Genomic DNA, 14,938 nt, shown 5'->3' with positions numbered 1-14,938 from the left:
AGCAAAGTCAATGGGGAAGCCAGATTCACATAACAAATGTGTTACTAATTTAACTGCAGAGATTAACTTAACAACTGTGGCAAGAAAGGTGGTAAAATGGGGCAAAACGTATTTAACAAGTGTCTCACTCAGCAACATAAATTTTGGGCTCAGTTGTGGTCATAAGTCGAGGACTACCTTATAGACAACTACTTTGAAATTCCCAAGGAGTGGCCCCCTCCAGACACTTAATGCTTAACTAACCTTGCTTAGTTTCTGAAATAAATTCCCGACCAAATATGCAGTCCAACCTCTGCAGACACCCAGGTAGGTAAATGGGGAAAAGAACCAGTTTGTTTCTTGGTGGCATAATGGTCTCTTCTATTAAAGAAGAGACACCACTTTCTTTTGGTCTAGCTCAGGGGTAGGCAACCTTGGCTCTTTTATGACTCGTGGACTTCAACTCCCAGAATTCCTGAGCCAGCCATGCTGAGGAGAAAGGGAGAGGTTTCCAAGGTGAGCCATGCTAGCTCATGAATTCTGGGAGTTGAAGTCCACGAGTCATAAAAGAGCCAAGGTTGCCTACCCCTGGTCTAGTGGTTTCTGATAAAAAACTATTTTGGATGGGAACTCCATGACTGCTGGGTATCTAATGTGCTTGAAAATGGTAGTCCTTGACTTACGGCCACAATCGGAACCAGAATTTCTTTTGCTAAGCAAGATGGTTATTAAGGTAGGCACACCCAATTTAATGACCCAATTTTCTGCCATGGTTGTTAAGCAACGTACTGCAGATGTTAAGTGAATCATGCAGTTGTTAAGTGAATCAGATTCCCCCCCCATTTAGTTTGATTGTCAGAAGCCGACTGGGAAGGTTGCAAATGACAAGCACACGACCTTGGGATGCTGCAATCTTCATAAATACATATTGGTTGCCAAGTGCCCAAATTTTGATCATGTGGCCATGGGGATGCTACAATGGTCTTAAGAGTGAAGACTGGCTGTAAATAACTTTTTCCAGTGCTGTTGTAACTTTGAGCTGTCACTCTATAAATGGTTGTAAGTTGAGGACTAACTGAACTATATTAGGTTTTGAAATACGTGAAAAGCAACCACTGCAGTGACAACTAGCAGTTGACTTTACCAATGTTTTGTTTCCGAAGGAAAGCACCGTAGGCTGCAGTGGGACACCAATATGTCGCCAAGCCCAGACCAAGTTGGAGGTTGCCTTGTATATGTCTCTCTGGAGCCCTGACACCGAGGCAGTGCTTGTGGCAATGTCCTGTTTCCGACATCTCTGCGAGGAAGCAGATATCAGGTGTGGAGTAGATGAGGTGTCAGTTCACAACTTCTTGCCCAACTATAATACCTTTATGGAGTTTGCTTCTGTGAGCAATATGATGTCTACAGGTAAGAAGAGGTCCCATTGCTATATGCATAAACCTAAAATATTAGACATAAGATGTCTGTGGAGAGTCTTAGTCATCCAGGTCATGGTTGTCTTGGATGAGAAGCGAAATGTCTTCATAGATCTTGAAAAAGCAACTTTGGTATTAGACACAAGAGATTTATTTTCAATATATTCACAATATTTTCAGTGGATAAACATCAGGCGCTTCTTTAAATTCTTAATCCTTTGCAACTGGAGTCACAGCTGTGAACAGGTTCATGTATCTTGAAGCCTGTTGCTTCAGTTTCCACGTAACACTGATGACTTACAAACTCAAAAGCACACTTTCAGAATGTTGACTGGGTCTAAATGACCACAGTAATGATAATACAACAGCTTATGTCATATAAGTCAGGGGTGTCCAACTCTCAACGTTGCGTGACGTCTCGCAATGTGTCGCAACTTTTCCCCCATTGCTGGAGCTGGGGTGGGCGCGGTTTCGGCATGACGGATCTGGCCCACGGGCTGGCAGTTTGACACCCCTGATATAAGTAGTCCTCAACTTATTGACCAGTCACTTACCGACCATTTGAAGTTGTGGGGGTATTTAAGATTCGGATTCAGAATTCTGATGGTTCCCCCCTGCAGTTACATGTCTGCACTTTGGGCACTCAACAACCAGGGTACATTTACAGCTGTTTGCAGTGTTTGTATGCTCATGTGACTGAATTTCACAACAGTTTTGCTGAAAACCAGCATTCACTTGCAGTGTTTGGCAAAACTCTGCCCAGAGCGAACCATTAGTTTGCTTTATAACTACAATATTTGCTTAATGAGCACAGATTGGATAAATAACTGGGATAATTTGTTTAATGATCAATGATTTGCTTAATGACCACCTCAAAAAAGGTCGTAAAATCGGGTTGGTTATGTGGGTGACCCAAATTACAACTGCCACAAGTTAATGACAGTGATAAGCAGACTTGAGATTTACCTGTATTGGCAAATAGTTGATTAGTTGATGGATCATTCATAAATGAGATTTCTGAGAAACATAGTTACACATGAGACTGGACAGCCATTTGTCTGAAATGGTATAGGGTTTCCTGCCTGAGCAGGGGGTTGGGCTAGATGACCTCCAAGGTCCCTTCCAACTTTATTATTATTATTACATCTAAAATTAAAAGTCTGAATTATACTCTTGAAACTGAAATTCTTTACAATTAGTTTATTTTTTTAACTACTGTATTAAAATATACAGCACAGTATGAATGAATGTGGATCCATTTTGCCATTTTTTTTAAAAGCAAAGATCTTCATTTTAGGATAGGGTAGGGTAGGACAGAGGTGCTGGCCCACAGGCCGGATGTGGCACGTGGAAGCCGCACCCACCCCAGCTCCAGCAAGGGGGGAAAAAGTCACAATACATCGCGACATGTCACGTGACGCGGCGAGTTTGACACCCCTGGGGTAGGGTAAGGTACGGTATTGTTTATTGGCCAAGTGTGATTGGACACACAAGGAATTTGTTTCCAGTGCAGAAGCTCTCAGTGTACAGACCAACAACAAAGTGATAAGTCATAAATCAAAGATGCAGTCATAAATCATAAAATACAACCAACAAAGTGATAGTCGTCGGATACCAATAGGAGTAGCTAATAGGAAAGATGAGAAGGATAATAGCAATACAGCCCTACTACATGGTTAGATATCCTTAGGTATAAGACAGTTCTGTGGGGATTAGGTGTTCAGCAGAGTGATGGCATGAGAGAAAAAGCTGTTTCTATGTCTAGTTGTTTTGGCATGCAATGCCCTATAGCAGTGATGGCGAACCTTTTAGAGACCGAGTGCTCAAAAACTGGCCCCACCCCTGCTCCACCCCTTGCCCCGCCCCCACTTTGCTCCGTCCCGCCCCCACCCCATCCCCTGCTCCGCCTGCCCGCATGCAGCCCAGCAGCGCCATGGCGGCCACTGCCCGCGCCCCGTAGCATCAACTGTGTGTGATGGGGCGTGAGGACAGAGTCTTGTCTACGCTGCCTGGCTGCCGTGTCCTTCGCTGTGCTGCTCCGCATGGGCCACGCTCGGGGGCGGCTCTCCTCCGGGGGGGGCTGCTGGTGAGGAGGGGGTCACCGGGGAGGCGAGGTTGGGGCAACGGCATGTGTGCCCACAGAGAGGGTTCCGAGTGCCACCTCTGGCACGCGTGCCATAGGTTCGCCACCACTGCCCTATAGAACCATCCCTAGGGGAGAGGTTGAAACCGTTTATGTCCAGGATGTGAAGGGTCTGTAGATATTTTCTCAGCCCTCTTTCTGGTTCTTACAGTATTTGGGTTCTCAATGGAAGGCAGGCTGCCTGCGATTGTTTCTTTCTCCAGTCCTAACTCTCCCTTGAAGACTGTACCAATCTTATAGAACAGGGCTTTTCAACCAGTGGTACGGGTACCACCTGTGGTACATTGGCACCTGGCAGGTGGTACGCGACCATCCCAGAAAAGTGGTAGTGGGGTAGGGGAATGAGCTGAACCGGTGGCAGCACCGGACAAGCCTGAGTGAGAGATGGTTGGAGCTGCAGGGCTGTCAGGGCTCAGTGGAAGTGCCAGGATCAGCGCCAGGCTCCAGCTGGAGCTCAGTGCTGATCCTGATGCTTCTGCTGAACCCAGAAGAAGTGCCGATCAGCTGGAATGTTGCAGCCTCTCCAGGGTCTTGTGATTTACATTCAGATGCTTGGCAACTGATTCATATTTATGACGGTCACAGTGTCCCAGGGTCATGTGAATTGACCAAAACCTGCTGCAACCACCCAGCAGACGGGGGGAATAAAAACCAAACACCCCCACCCCACCCCCGCTGCCAATCCTCAACAGAAATGCTCACAACAATGAAAACCTCGGACAGGAGGAAGAGCGTCACTGGGCGGGCAGGCAGGTGTCTTGCTCGGCTGTAGCTTGGGGGGCACTTTTTTCAGTGCCATTGTAACTTCGAACAGTCACTAAGCGAACTGTTGTAAGTCGAGGATTACCTGTACTTCATCACTTTTTCCCTTTTTTGGGTCATCAAGTTTTTGACCCCTTGCTAGGCGACTGGTGGTACTCGGATGTTGCCATATCCTAAAAGTGGTACAATGGGTGAAAAGGTTGAAAAGCCCTGTTATAGAAGACCCTTCTGCTTGTTAATAAAACAATCTTAAGAAAATGTTCTCAGCTTCTGAGTGCATCTCTTTGTAGGAAGAACGGCTCTTCAGAAGAGAGTGATGGCCCTGCTCAGGCGTATTGAACATCCAACAGCAGGTAACACGGAGGTAAGCTTTTTCCTTTTCTTAGGAAACAAAAAAAAATGTTATTTTCAGCAGTCAGCAGTTGTTGCCTTGGGCTTGTTTATGCTGTGTGATAAAACGGTATCTCTTCCGGTTTGCTGTAGGCTTGGGAAGATACACATTTTAAATGGGAGGCGGCTACAAAATTGATCCTCAACTATCCAAAGACTAAGATGGAAGATGGCCAGGTAAGACCAAGGTCATTAGAGGAACATACCCTCTAGAAAAGTTGGGTGAATAACTCCTGTCATCCTTAGCCTTCTGTTGCTACTCCAGCAAATTCCCCTTTTCATTTTGCCTTTGAGAAAAATGAAAGCAAGTTCCGTTTTTGCTTGAGTGCAACTTCTCCTAATATTCTTTTTTTTAAACTGGTTGTTTTTTTCTTTTGAAAGTTTATATTTTATATGCTTGTGTGGTCTGTTACGTTTATGCATTGTTGGTTAGAAGTCAGTTTGCTTTTTCTTCAGAACACATTGGAATCCCTCATTCAGTTGTTGAGATTATGCCTATGCCAGGGGTAGGCAACCTTGGTTCTTTTATGACTCATGGACTTCAACTCCCAGAATTCCTGAACCAGCCATGCTGAGGAGAAAGGGAGAGGTTTCCATGCTGAGCCATGCCGGCTCAGGGATTCTGGGAGTTGAAGTCCACGAGTCATTAAAAGAGCCGAGGTTGCCTACCCCTGGCCTATGTCATTTGTTTGGCTGCCTTTCAGAAAAGACACTGGGCAGCGAGATAGGCAGCATATAAATAAAATGATAGGCAGTCATAAATAAAATTTCAAAATACTGTGACTATCTGCTGGTGCGCGGTGGGGGGGAATGAGGTGGTTACTGTTCTTCGAATCGGTCTTGACCTCTGATGACTACATAGGCAGATCTGTGCAGGGGTTGTTTTTTTTTTGCAAGAAACCTTTTCAGAGATGGTTTGGCCTTTCCTTCTTCCTAAGACTGAGAGCGAACAAATGGCCCAAACTCACCCAACTGACTTCCATGCCTCAGCTGGGACTAGAACCTTGCTCTCTCTGTTTTTATTCCAATACCTCAGACCATTATACCAGATTGGCTTTCTCTGGTCCCTATTGTATAGACCAGGGGTAGGCAATTCCTCAGGAATTCTGGGTGTTGAAGTCCACGAGTCATAAAAGAGCCAAGGTTGCCTACCCCTGGTATAGATAGATGAAGTTGTGATGTGTTCAGCTACAGCTTATTGGATAAATCAAAGTTATATTGGCCCATTGTTTGCTTAATCATTGGATAGAAAAAAATAGAATATTCTTTATTGGACACGTGTGATTGGAGACACAAGGAATTTGTCTCCGGTGCATAAGCTTTCCATGTACATACAAACAACAAAGTGATAAATCATAAGATACCAATAGGAGATGGTAATAGGAAAGATGCGAAGGATAATAGTAATACAGCCCTACTACATAGGTAAATATCCTTAGACATAAGTGCTGTGGGAATTAGGTGTTTAGCAGAGTGATGGCATAGGGGGAAAACTGTTTTTGTCTAGAGTTGTTTTGACATTATATGCCCTATAAACGGCATCCTGAGGGGATGTATTGAAACAGCTTATGTCCAGGATGTACACATGCTGAGCCATTGGGTATGAAATTTAATCCACTGTGATAGGTTCAGGTAGCATGCCAATTCGGAGTAGAACAAAACACAAAACATATTTTGATTATTGTGAATTTACCAGAATATTAATTTGCTTTCTTTTAAACATTTCAATTCTGCTTTTCAGGAGCTTTCCCAAAGGACCTTCCAGTTATTTAGAAAACATCACAGAATATCAGTCTAATAAAGCTAGTAATATAAACAAGCACCTAAAAGAATGAGAATGAAACTAGAAAGGCTTTTAAAAGGGAATCTCACAAATCCTCTCATAGCATCTCATAGCAAGTAATAGCAAAGCATTATGAAGAGCCAGTTTAGGTTGGATACGGGACCAGATTTAAGTTATACTTTGTTTGAGCCACAATTCTTTTCTGAAAAACCCAATTCCTGATGGATTAAGGTGGTCTAGAAAGAGAATCATGTTCTTGTGAGGGACTAGTTTGCTTTCTGGAATGAATAATCCCTATCCGAAACAAATTAATACACACAAATTTAGCAGTGTGACATTCTCATCTCACCTTTCTTTTTTTTGAGATGTTTATTAGAGTTTATTGTAATATAAAATAAAGATCAGAAGGGAAAGGGAGGAGTGCAAGGTAAAAAGGAAAAAAAAAGAGCAGCGTCTTCCTTTTGGGTGCAGCAGAATGCAATATACAGTTTCAGCCTCAGCTTTTTGCTTAACATTTCTAATAGATACCAGAAATAATAGCCATTTCTATAACAACAAGATTAGTCACTGAAACCTAATGCATGTAGTCCTTGACTTACAACCACAATTGAGCCCAAAGTTTCTATTGCTAAGCGAGACAGACAAGTGAATATTGCCCCATTTTAGGACATTTCTCATCATAGTTGTTAAGTGAATCACTGCGGTTAAGTTAGTGACAGGGTTGTTAGGTGAATCTGGCTTTTCCATTGACTGATTGTCAGAAGGCGAAAAAGGTGATTAGATGACCCCGGGACACTGCAACCATCATAAATATGAGTCAGTTGCCAAGTGCCTGAATTTTGATCACGTGACCCTGAGGAAGCTGCAACGATCATAATGGTGAAAAACGGTCATAAGTCACTTTTTTTCAGTGCCGTTGTAACTTTGAACGGTCACTAAACAAGCTGTTGTAAGTCAAGGACTACCTGTATCAAAATTCCATTTTTTCCCCTCTGTTTCAGGCATGAAATCCAGAGTTGGTTTCCAAAGTGGAAACAAAACTGGCTAAGTTCTTCTCTTTAATTAAAACAGCTAGTTTCACCCTCTCCACCAACTCCGCCGCTTTTTCCATCCGTTGTGAGAATTCACCTGCCTTTCCGTTTCTGTGCTTGATAGAATTCTCGTGGCTGACTTCATCCCGCCTTGCTGTATGTCTCGCTCTCTGCAGGTTGCTGAAAGCCTTCACAAGACAATCGTCAAGAGGCGGATGTCCCATGTCAGCGGTGGAGGCTCCATAGACCTGTCCGACACAGACTCTTTGCAAGAGTGGATCAACATGACCGGCTTTCTGTGCGCCCTGGGCGGAGTGTGCTTGCAGCATCGCGGCAACACGCCCTTTCCATCCTACAGTCCCCCCATGGGCCCTGTGAGCGAGCGGAAAGGCTCCATGATCTCCATGCTGTCGACGGACGGCAACACCGAGACTCCTGTGAGCAAGTTCATGGATCGCTTGTTGTCCCTGATGGTCTGCACCCACGAGAAAGTGGGCCTGCAGATACGGACCAACATTAAGGACCTCGTCGGCCTGGAGCTGAGCCCTGCCCTCTACCCAACGCTTTTCAACAAATTAAAGAACAACATCAGCAAGTTCTTCGACTCGCAAGGGCAGGTAAAAGCTCAGTTTCAGTTTTAAACTGTTTTGCAAAGCAGCTATCACACAGACAGCCCTCGACTTAACAATCATTCGTTTAGCGATGTTCAAAGTTGCAACAGCACTGTAAAAAAGGGATTTACGAACGGTTTTTCATGCTTAGGACCGTTGCAGCATCCCCCTGCGGTCATGTGATCAAAATTGGGATGCTTGGCAACTGGCATGTATTTATGACGGTTGGCACTCCGCTGGGGCTATGTGGTCGCCATTTGTAATCTTCCCAGCCGGCTTCTGACAAGCAAAGCAAATGGAGGAAGCCAAATATGCTTAATGACCGCAAGCTTCATTTAACGGTTGCAGTAATTCACTTAGTAGCCATGGCAAGAAAGGTTGCAAAACGGGGCATTAGCAATGGGATTTGGAGCTCAGCTGTGGTTGTAAGTTGAGGACTACCCATAAGCAGGACTTCTCCTTTCTACCACACTCCTGTCTGTATTTAGAGGACAAATCAGATTAACTATTATGGGATAAGGGTAGTGTTCACAAACAAAATAATTCAGAGTCAGATTTGATAACTGGCTGGGTATCCGTATAAGCCAGGGGTAGTCAACCTTGGCTCTTTTATGACTCGTGGACTTCAACTCCCAGAATTCCTGAGCCAGCACAGCTGGCTCAGGAATTCTGGGAGTTAAAGTCCACGAGTCATAAAAGAGCCAAGGTTGATTACCCCTGGATTATAAGCCATCTTTTTCCCTTGGAGAGAGTGAGGTAAACAAACTGACAGATGCCCTGATTGATTCGTTGATTGGTTGGTTGATTAGTTGGCCGATTCTGGAGATTTCTATTAGGAAATTAATTTTGGGGAGTAGTTTGTTGTCCTCAGCAGAACTTCTTCAGAAGTACTAGCTCGTTTTTCCTGCTCAATATCGAGATAAAGTTATTTTTGTCTTGCCCTTATTCACTAAGATGCTATCAATCACTTTGTCCCAAAGGTGCTTTTTCAAAAGGCAACTGGACTTTGTTTTTCCTTGGAGACGTTTCGCTTCTCAACCAAGAAGCTTCTTCAGTTTTCTTCAAGGAAAAAACAAAATCCAGTTGCCTTTTGGAAAAGCACCTTTGGGCCAACCATGAGCTGGATGACTGAGAATTTCCATAGACATCATCAATCCCTTTGTCTATATTTCTGTCCAAAGAAGTGTAACGTGATGTCTTTACCAGGGTTAGATGATGTAATTCAGTGGTGGCGAACCTATGGCACGGGTGCCAGAGGTGGCACTCAGAGCCCTCTCTGTGGGCACGCGCGCCGTCGCCCCAGCCCTAGGCCTTCAGCTGGGTTTTATAAAACCTTTTCGCTTTAGGCCTCCGCTGCCATGTGCAAAAAAAAAAAAAAAAAGGTTCAATCAATCAGTCAATTTCAACTTCTTGCAGGAAAAAAAAGATCTTGCAAAGTTGGAATTGATTGATCGAACTTTTCAGTCCCACCCAGTCTGCTGTTACCACAGCAGCCATGCCCACCCAATGGGCCACCCCCCCAATTGGCTACACCCAGCCAATGGGCCACACCCACCTGGCACCCGACGATGCATAAGTGGGTTTTGGGTTGCAGTTTGGGCACTAAAAGGTTTGCCATCACTGATGTAATTGCTCCTTGAAATACTATTTTTTTAAAAAAAGTTATAATTGAAGTTATAGTATATATATTATAGTTAGTATATGTTAACCATTGAGGTTTCATGGGATGCTCAAATCTTGCAAAATATCTGTGTTCTCAGATGGGGCTTGGTAGCACGTGTGGGCTACCAGAAATTTCTCAAGGGTCTGAAAAAATTGCTAACACGCAAAGCAGAAAATTAGAAGAATTTCAAAGGAAACGTGGTGGATATTGTTATTATGTATAACCAAGAGCATGTTTTGCTCCTGCGCAGGTCTTATTAAACGATACCAATACCCAGTTTGTGGAGCAGACCATCGCGATCATGAAGAACCTGCTTGATAACCACACCGAAGGCAGCTCGGAACACCTTGGGCAAGCCAGGATTGAGACCATGATGCTGAATCTAGTTAGGCAAGTCAGTTCATTCCTCTGTGTCTCCCCTTGTGTGCTTGTAGGAAAGCAAGGGTGTCCGGTTCTAGACCCAACAATCACACAGAAGCAAGCTGAATTTGGTTGAATGACGGGACTGTAATTTAGGTAACGAAAGGGCAAGTAGAGCACTTCTTTCTGCATACCAGGAACTCAAGGCTGATTTATCTTTTACATTTTGGGGGAAAGACTCCCTCCTTCCTGCAACCCAGCATCAAATTCCACCACAATAGAGGTGGAATTATAATCCAACCTAGTGTTGTGGCTCCGTCCTGTGGGTCCCTCTCATCAGAGGAGGAAGGCTCTGAACATGAAGGAGAGGAGATGGCCAGGCCTCCCTCTCCAGGACCTTCCCCTCTGGTGCGGCCTTCAGTGCCTTCCGACGGAGAGGAGATTGGCCAGGAGCCCGGTGCTTCTGGGATTGGCCAGGAGCCCGGTGCTTCTGGGATTGGCCAGGAGCCAGGTGCTTCTGGGATTGGCCAGGAGCCAGGTGTATCGGACTCTGAGGAGGATACGTCTTGGCTGGATCCACGCCAGCGTCGGAGGGACAAGCGTGCGCAGCAGCTGAAACGTCGTGCCAGAGATTTCAGCTGAGTCACTGGGCCACACCCCACAGGCNGATTGGCCAGGAGCCCGGTGCTTCTGGGATTGGCCAGGAGCCAGGTGCTTCTGGGATTGGCCAGGAGCCAGGTGTATCGGACTCTGAGGAGGATACGTCTTGGCTGGATCCACGCCAGCGTCGGAGGGACAAGCGTGCGCAGCAGCTGAAACGTCGTGCCAGAGATTTCAGCTGAGTCACTGGGCCACACCCCACAGGCTATATAAGCAAGGGGTGTGCCGTTTGAAACTTTTGTGATGAACAATTTTGCTGAATCTCCTGTTGCAGCACTCCAGCAATTTATCCTGGACTTATCGTATGTTTGTATTGTGTTATCAGTAAAAGCCTTGGCAGGCAGCCACGGAGTTGCTGCCAAGTGTTCATCTGTATTTGGCTGTGCTGAGCAGTTTCTCAGCCCTCGGCTGACTGGTTGGGGAGTGTGAGTCGGACGGGGGACAGAACACCTAGGTACCAGCATGGGAATGCTGATTTATTAGGGAAAATCCAGTCTCTTCATTCTTGGCCTGTGATGGCTTTGGAGAAGATGCTCAGAGGATGCTGGCAGTTTTCACAAGCTTCGTTAATATAAGAGGTCTTATCTCAATTATCACAGATACGTGCGTGTCCTTGGGAACCTGGTGCATGCAATTCAGATCAAAACCAAACTCTGCCAACTTGTGAAGGTAATGATGGAGAGGCGAGACGATCTGTCCTTCTGTCAAGAAATGAAATTCAGGTGAGATTTGATTGAAATTTTTGGAACCTTTATTAAGAACTCTAGTTACATCTCCAGAATGGCAGTCAATTAGCATCGAAGTGGACCCTCCAAGGTTTGATTTTGGACTAGTGATGGCGAGGGTATGCAAACAAATTTAGTGGGCAGATATTAAATAAACTTAGGAGAGAGTGGGGAAAGCGAAAACAATAGCATTCTTGGAATTTAAGAGAAAGAGGAGCATAAGTCCCAGAAGTAACACTGTTAGAAAACAGCTTTTAATTCAGGGGTCCTCAACCTTGGCAACTTTAAGACTTGTGGACTTCAGCTCCCAGAATTCTGCCAAGGTTGAGGACCCCTGTTTTAATTAATAAAAATAAAGTCTTCTTCAGATTAAATTCAACTTCTAATAATTTCATAGACTGTTTATTTCAGTTTCTCATACTCGTCTACATCTACAAAATTTTCTACTGGCTAATATCTATCTACTAGCCAGTTGCAAGCCTTCTCAGCTTTTTCCTGTTGGCCAAAGTTGGTTAGGTAATGCTTCCTGGCTGTTTTATGATATGATATGATATATGATATGATAAGATAAGATATGATATGATATGATATGATATGATATGATATGATATGATATGATATGATATGATATGATATAGCTACCAATACCTTATTTAGCTAGTGGCAGAAAATAGGCATGGTTGCTATAAGAAAAAATAATGTACTTGGATTGATTTTGTGGGAAGGGAGGGACCAGTGTAAGATTTCCAAGATAGCATTTTATCTAGCATTTGGAAAATGTTCCACATAGTTTCTTTAATTTGGATTTTGTTCAGTGTTATTTTCCATGCATTTTGTTCTGTAATTCTGAACTCTAGGAACAAGATGGTGGAATACTTGACCGACTGGGTTATGGGAACATCCAACCAGGCTACAGATGAGGATGTGAAATGTCTGACAAGGTAAACAGAGTGCTCAGTTAGCTATGCCACCTACACTAACTATGCACCAAGTTGTTAACAATAATTTATAGGGTGGTTGATTAATAACAGATGGAATTCACTGGCTTGAGGTAGAATGCTCCAAATGAATGAATGAATGCTTGATAGACAGAATAGCAAGTGCACATTGAGTTCATTGTATCTATGTTTATGAGAGGCAGTCTGGTGTATTTGGACTAGAAGTGGAAGACTCTGGTTCTAGTCCATCTTCAGCCACAGAGGTTCGATGGATCATTTTGGGCCAGTCATTCTCAGCCCAAGAGACCATCTGATATACTGCTAAAAGTGTTGGAGTACAATTGGGGAGATCCTGGGTCTAGTCCTCTACAAGATCTTCCTGGGGGGAGATGGGGTGCTTCAGGCCATTCCTTCTCTCTCAAGAAGCTGTGTAGTGGTTCAGGTGTTGGACCTGGGAAGACCCAGGCTCTAGTCCTCTCTTAGGCATGGAATCCAGCTTGGTGACTTAGGGTCAGTTCCTTCGTCTCGGACCAAAAACTGGGTAGTGGGGTGAAGGTGTTGGTTTAGAAAAGCAGAGACGTCACATCCACCCTGAGCTATGGAAGGTCTATAGGTGACATGATGATGATGATGATGATGATGATGATGATGATGATGATGATGATGATGATGATGATGATGATGATGATGATGATGATGATGATGATGATGATGATGGAAAGGACCTTGGAGGTCATCGAGTCCAACCCCCTGCTCAGGCAGGAAACCCTATACCATTTCAGACAAATGGTTGCCCAGTCTCTTCTTAAAAGTCTCCAGTGTTGGAGCATTCACCGCTTCTGGAGGCAGGTTGTTCCACTGGTTAATTGTTCTCACTGTCAGGAAATTTCTCCTTAGTTCTAGGTTGCTTCTCTCCTTGATTAGTTTCCATCTGTTGCTTCTTGTCTTGCCTTTAAACAGACCCTATCTCTCAGCTCAAGATGCTCAGTCTTAAGACTCCTGGTTGCTTTGGACTTCCTTGTTGCCCGTGTGAAAATTGTGTGAAAAAGGCACTTTTGATTGATTCATTTCATTAATTGTTTTCCTGTTCAGAGACTTGGACCAGGCAAGCATGGAAGCTGTTGTCTCTCTTCTGGCCGGGCTTCCACTTCAACCAGAAGAAGGAGATGGAGTTGAATTGATGGAAGCTAAATCCCAACTATTCCTCAAGTAACAGCCTGTTTTTAGCACTTGATAGATTGAAATAGCTAGACTCCTGTTCTACTTGGGCAATAAGCATTGCCTACCCCTGACATATCTACTTCTATAAAGTTTGATCTGTCTCAGGAAACCTTGCAGTTAAATAATGCCATTGTTCGTTCTTCCATCATTGAAGGGGAGAGATGGAAGAGCTGTCTAGTGGTCTCTATTTCTTGTGCCTTAAATCACACACTTTTTTTAAATTTGATGTATGCTTGAATTGAGGTAACTGCACATAATTTAATTTACTGAGTGTGAGTTTGAAAAAGAATTCATTGCTGTTCCAGCTTGAATAGAAGATAGGAAGAGAATCAAGCATTAGCTCAGGCAAATCTTTCTAATATTAAGATCCGCTTCACAGGGAAACAAATGAACATATTCAAATAGGGATTGGAAAGCAGACTGTCAGGAATACTTTAATTTGATTCCTGTCCCACCCTAGCTCTGGGTACCTGGCAGGATGCTTGAATCTTGAATTAGTCCTGCTAATTTTTTTCATCAGCCATGTAGATGAAAAACGATGAAGCACGTAGTAAGAAGAAAAGTGAAAACACAGGGGAAAAAAATCAGTAAAGGTAGTCCTTGACATGACCACAATTGGGAATCTAAATGATATGGTTGTTAAATCGCACCCTATTTTTTAAACTTTTTTGCCACTTCCATTAAGCAAATCCAACTTTCCCCATTGACTTTGTTGGAAGCTCCCTGGAAAGGATGATTATGTGACCTTGGGATGTTGCAGCAGTCATAAATACACGCCGGTTGCCAAGCGCTCGAATTTTGAACATGTCGCTGGAATGCTGCAACATTAATTATTGGATAGTCATAAGTCATTTTTTTCAGCACCATTATAATTTCAAGCGGTTGATAAATGAGCAGTTGCAAAACAAGAACTATCTATAAATTTATTTAAAGAATATTTGAAGCCAAGAATTAATGGATTGGGTCGTCTTAATGCCATAAACCTATACAGTGGGTATATGGCCTATACACCCCTGTTAAAATGCCAGGCTTTTGATATGTAAAAAAAATAGGCCAAGATAAATAACTTCAGAATTTTTTTACACCCTTAATATAACATATAAGCTTCACAATTCAATTGAAAAACAAACTGAAATGTCTATGGCAGGGGTAGAGAACCTTGGCTCTTTTATGACTCGTGGACTTCAACTCCCAGAATTCCTGAGCCAACATAGCTCAGCTTGAAAACTTTTCCCTTTGCCCTCAGCATGGCTG

General features: G+C 43.8%; 1 protein-coding gene across 1 annotated transcript in view; it reads left to right on the top strand.

The window, feature by feature from the left end:
• The window catches only part of LOC107296509 (neurofibromin), a gene marked incomplete at its 5' end in the record, with an annotated part of 61,663 nt that overhangs the window by 22,410 nt on the left and 24,315 nt on the right, over positions 1-14,938 (top strand). The window contains 8 exons of the mRNA XM_015825862.1: positions 1,143-1,389; positions 4,593-4,666; positions 4,786-4,869; positions 7,683-8,123; positions 10,031-10,170; positions 11,400-11,522; positions 12,383-12,466; positions 13,556-13,672. Coding sequence (XP_015681348.1) covers positions 1,143-1,389; positions 4,593-4,666; positions 4,786-4,869; positions 7,683-8,123; positions 10,031-10,170; positions 11,400-11,522; positions 12,383-12,466; positions 13,556-13,672 — 1,310 coding nt within the window. The remainder of the gene's footprint in view (positions 1-1,142; positions 1,390-4,592; positions 4,667-4,785; positions 4,870-7,682; positions 8,124-10,030; positions 10,171-11,399; positions 11,523-12,382; positions 12,467-13,555; positions 13,673-14,938) is intronic.

Source organism: Protobothrops mucrosquamatus, unplaced genomic scaffold (genome assembly GCF_001527695.2).
Source record: "Protobothrops mucrosquamatus isolate PMUCROS unplaced genomic scaffold, P.Mucros_1.0 scaffold2844, whole genome shotgun sequence".
Lineage (NCBI taxonomy): Eukaryota > Metazoa > Chordata > Lepidosauria > Squamata > Viperidae > Protobothrops > Protobothrops mucrosquamatus.
Note: the sequence above shows the minus strand (reverse complement) of the source record. Positions and strands in the feature narration are given on the sequence as shown.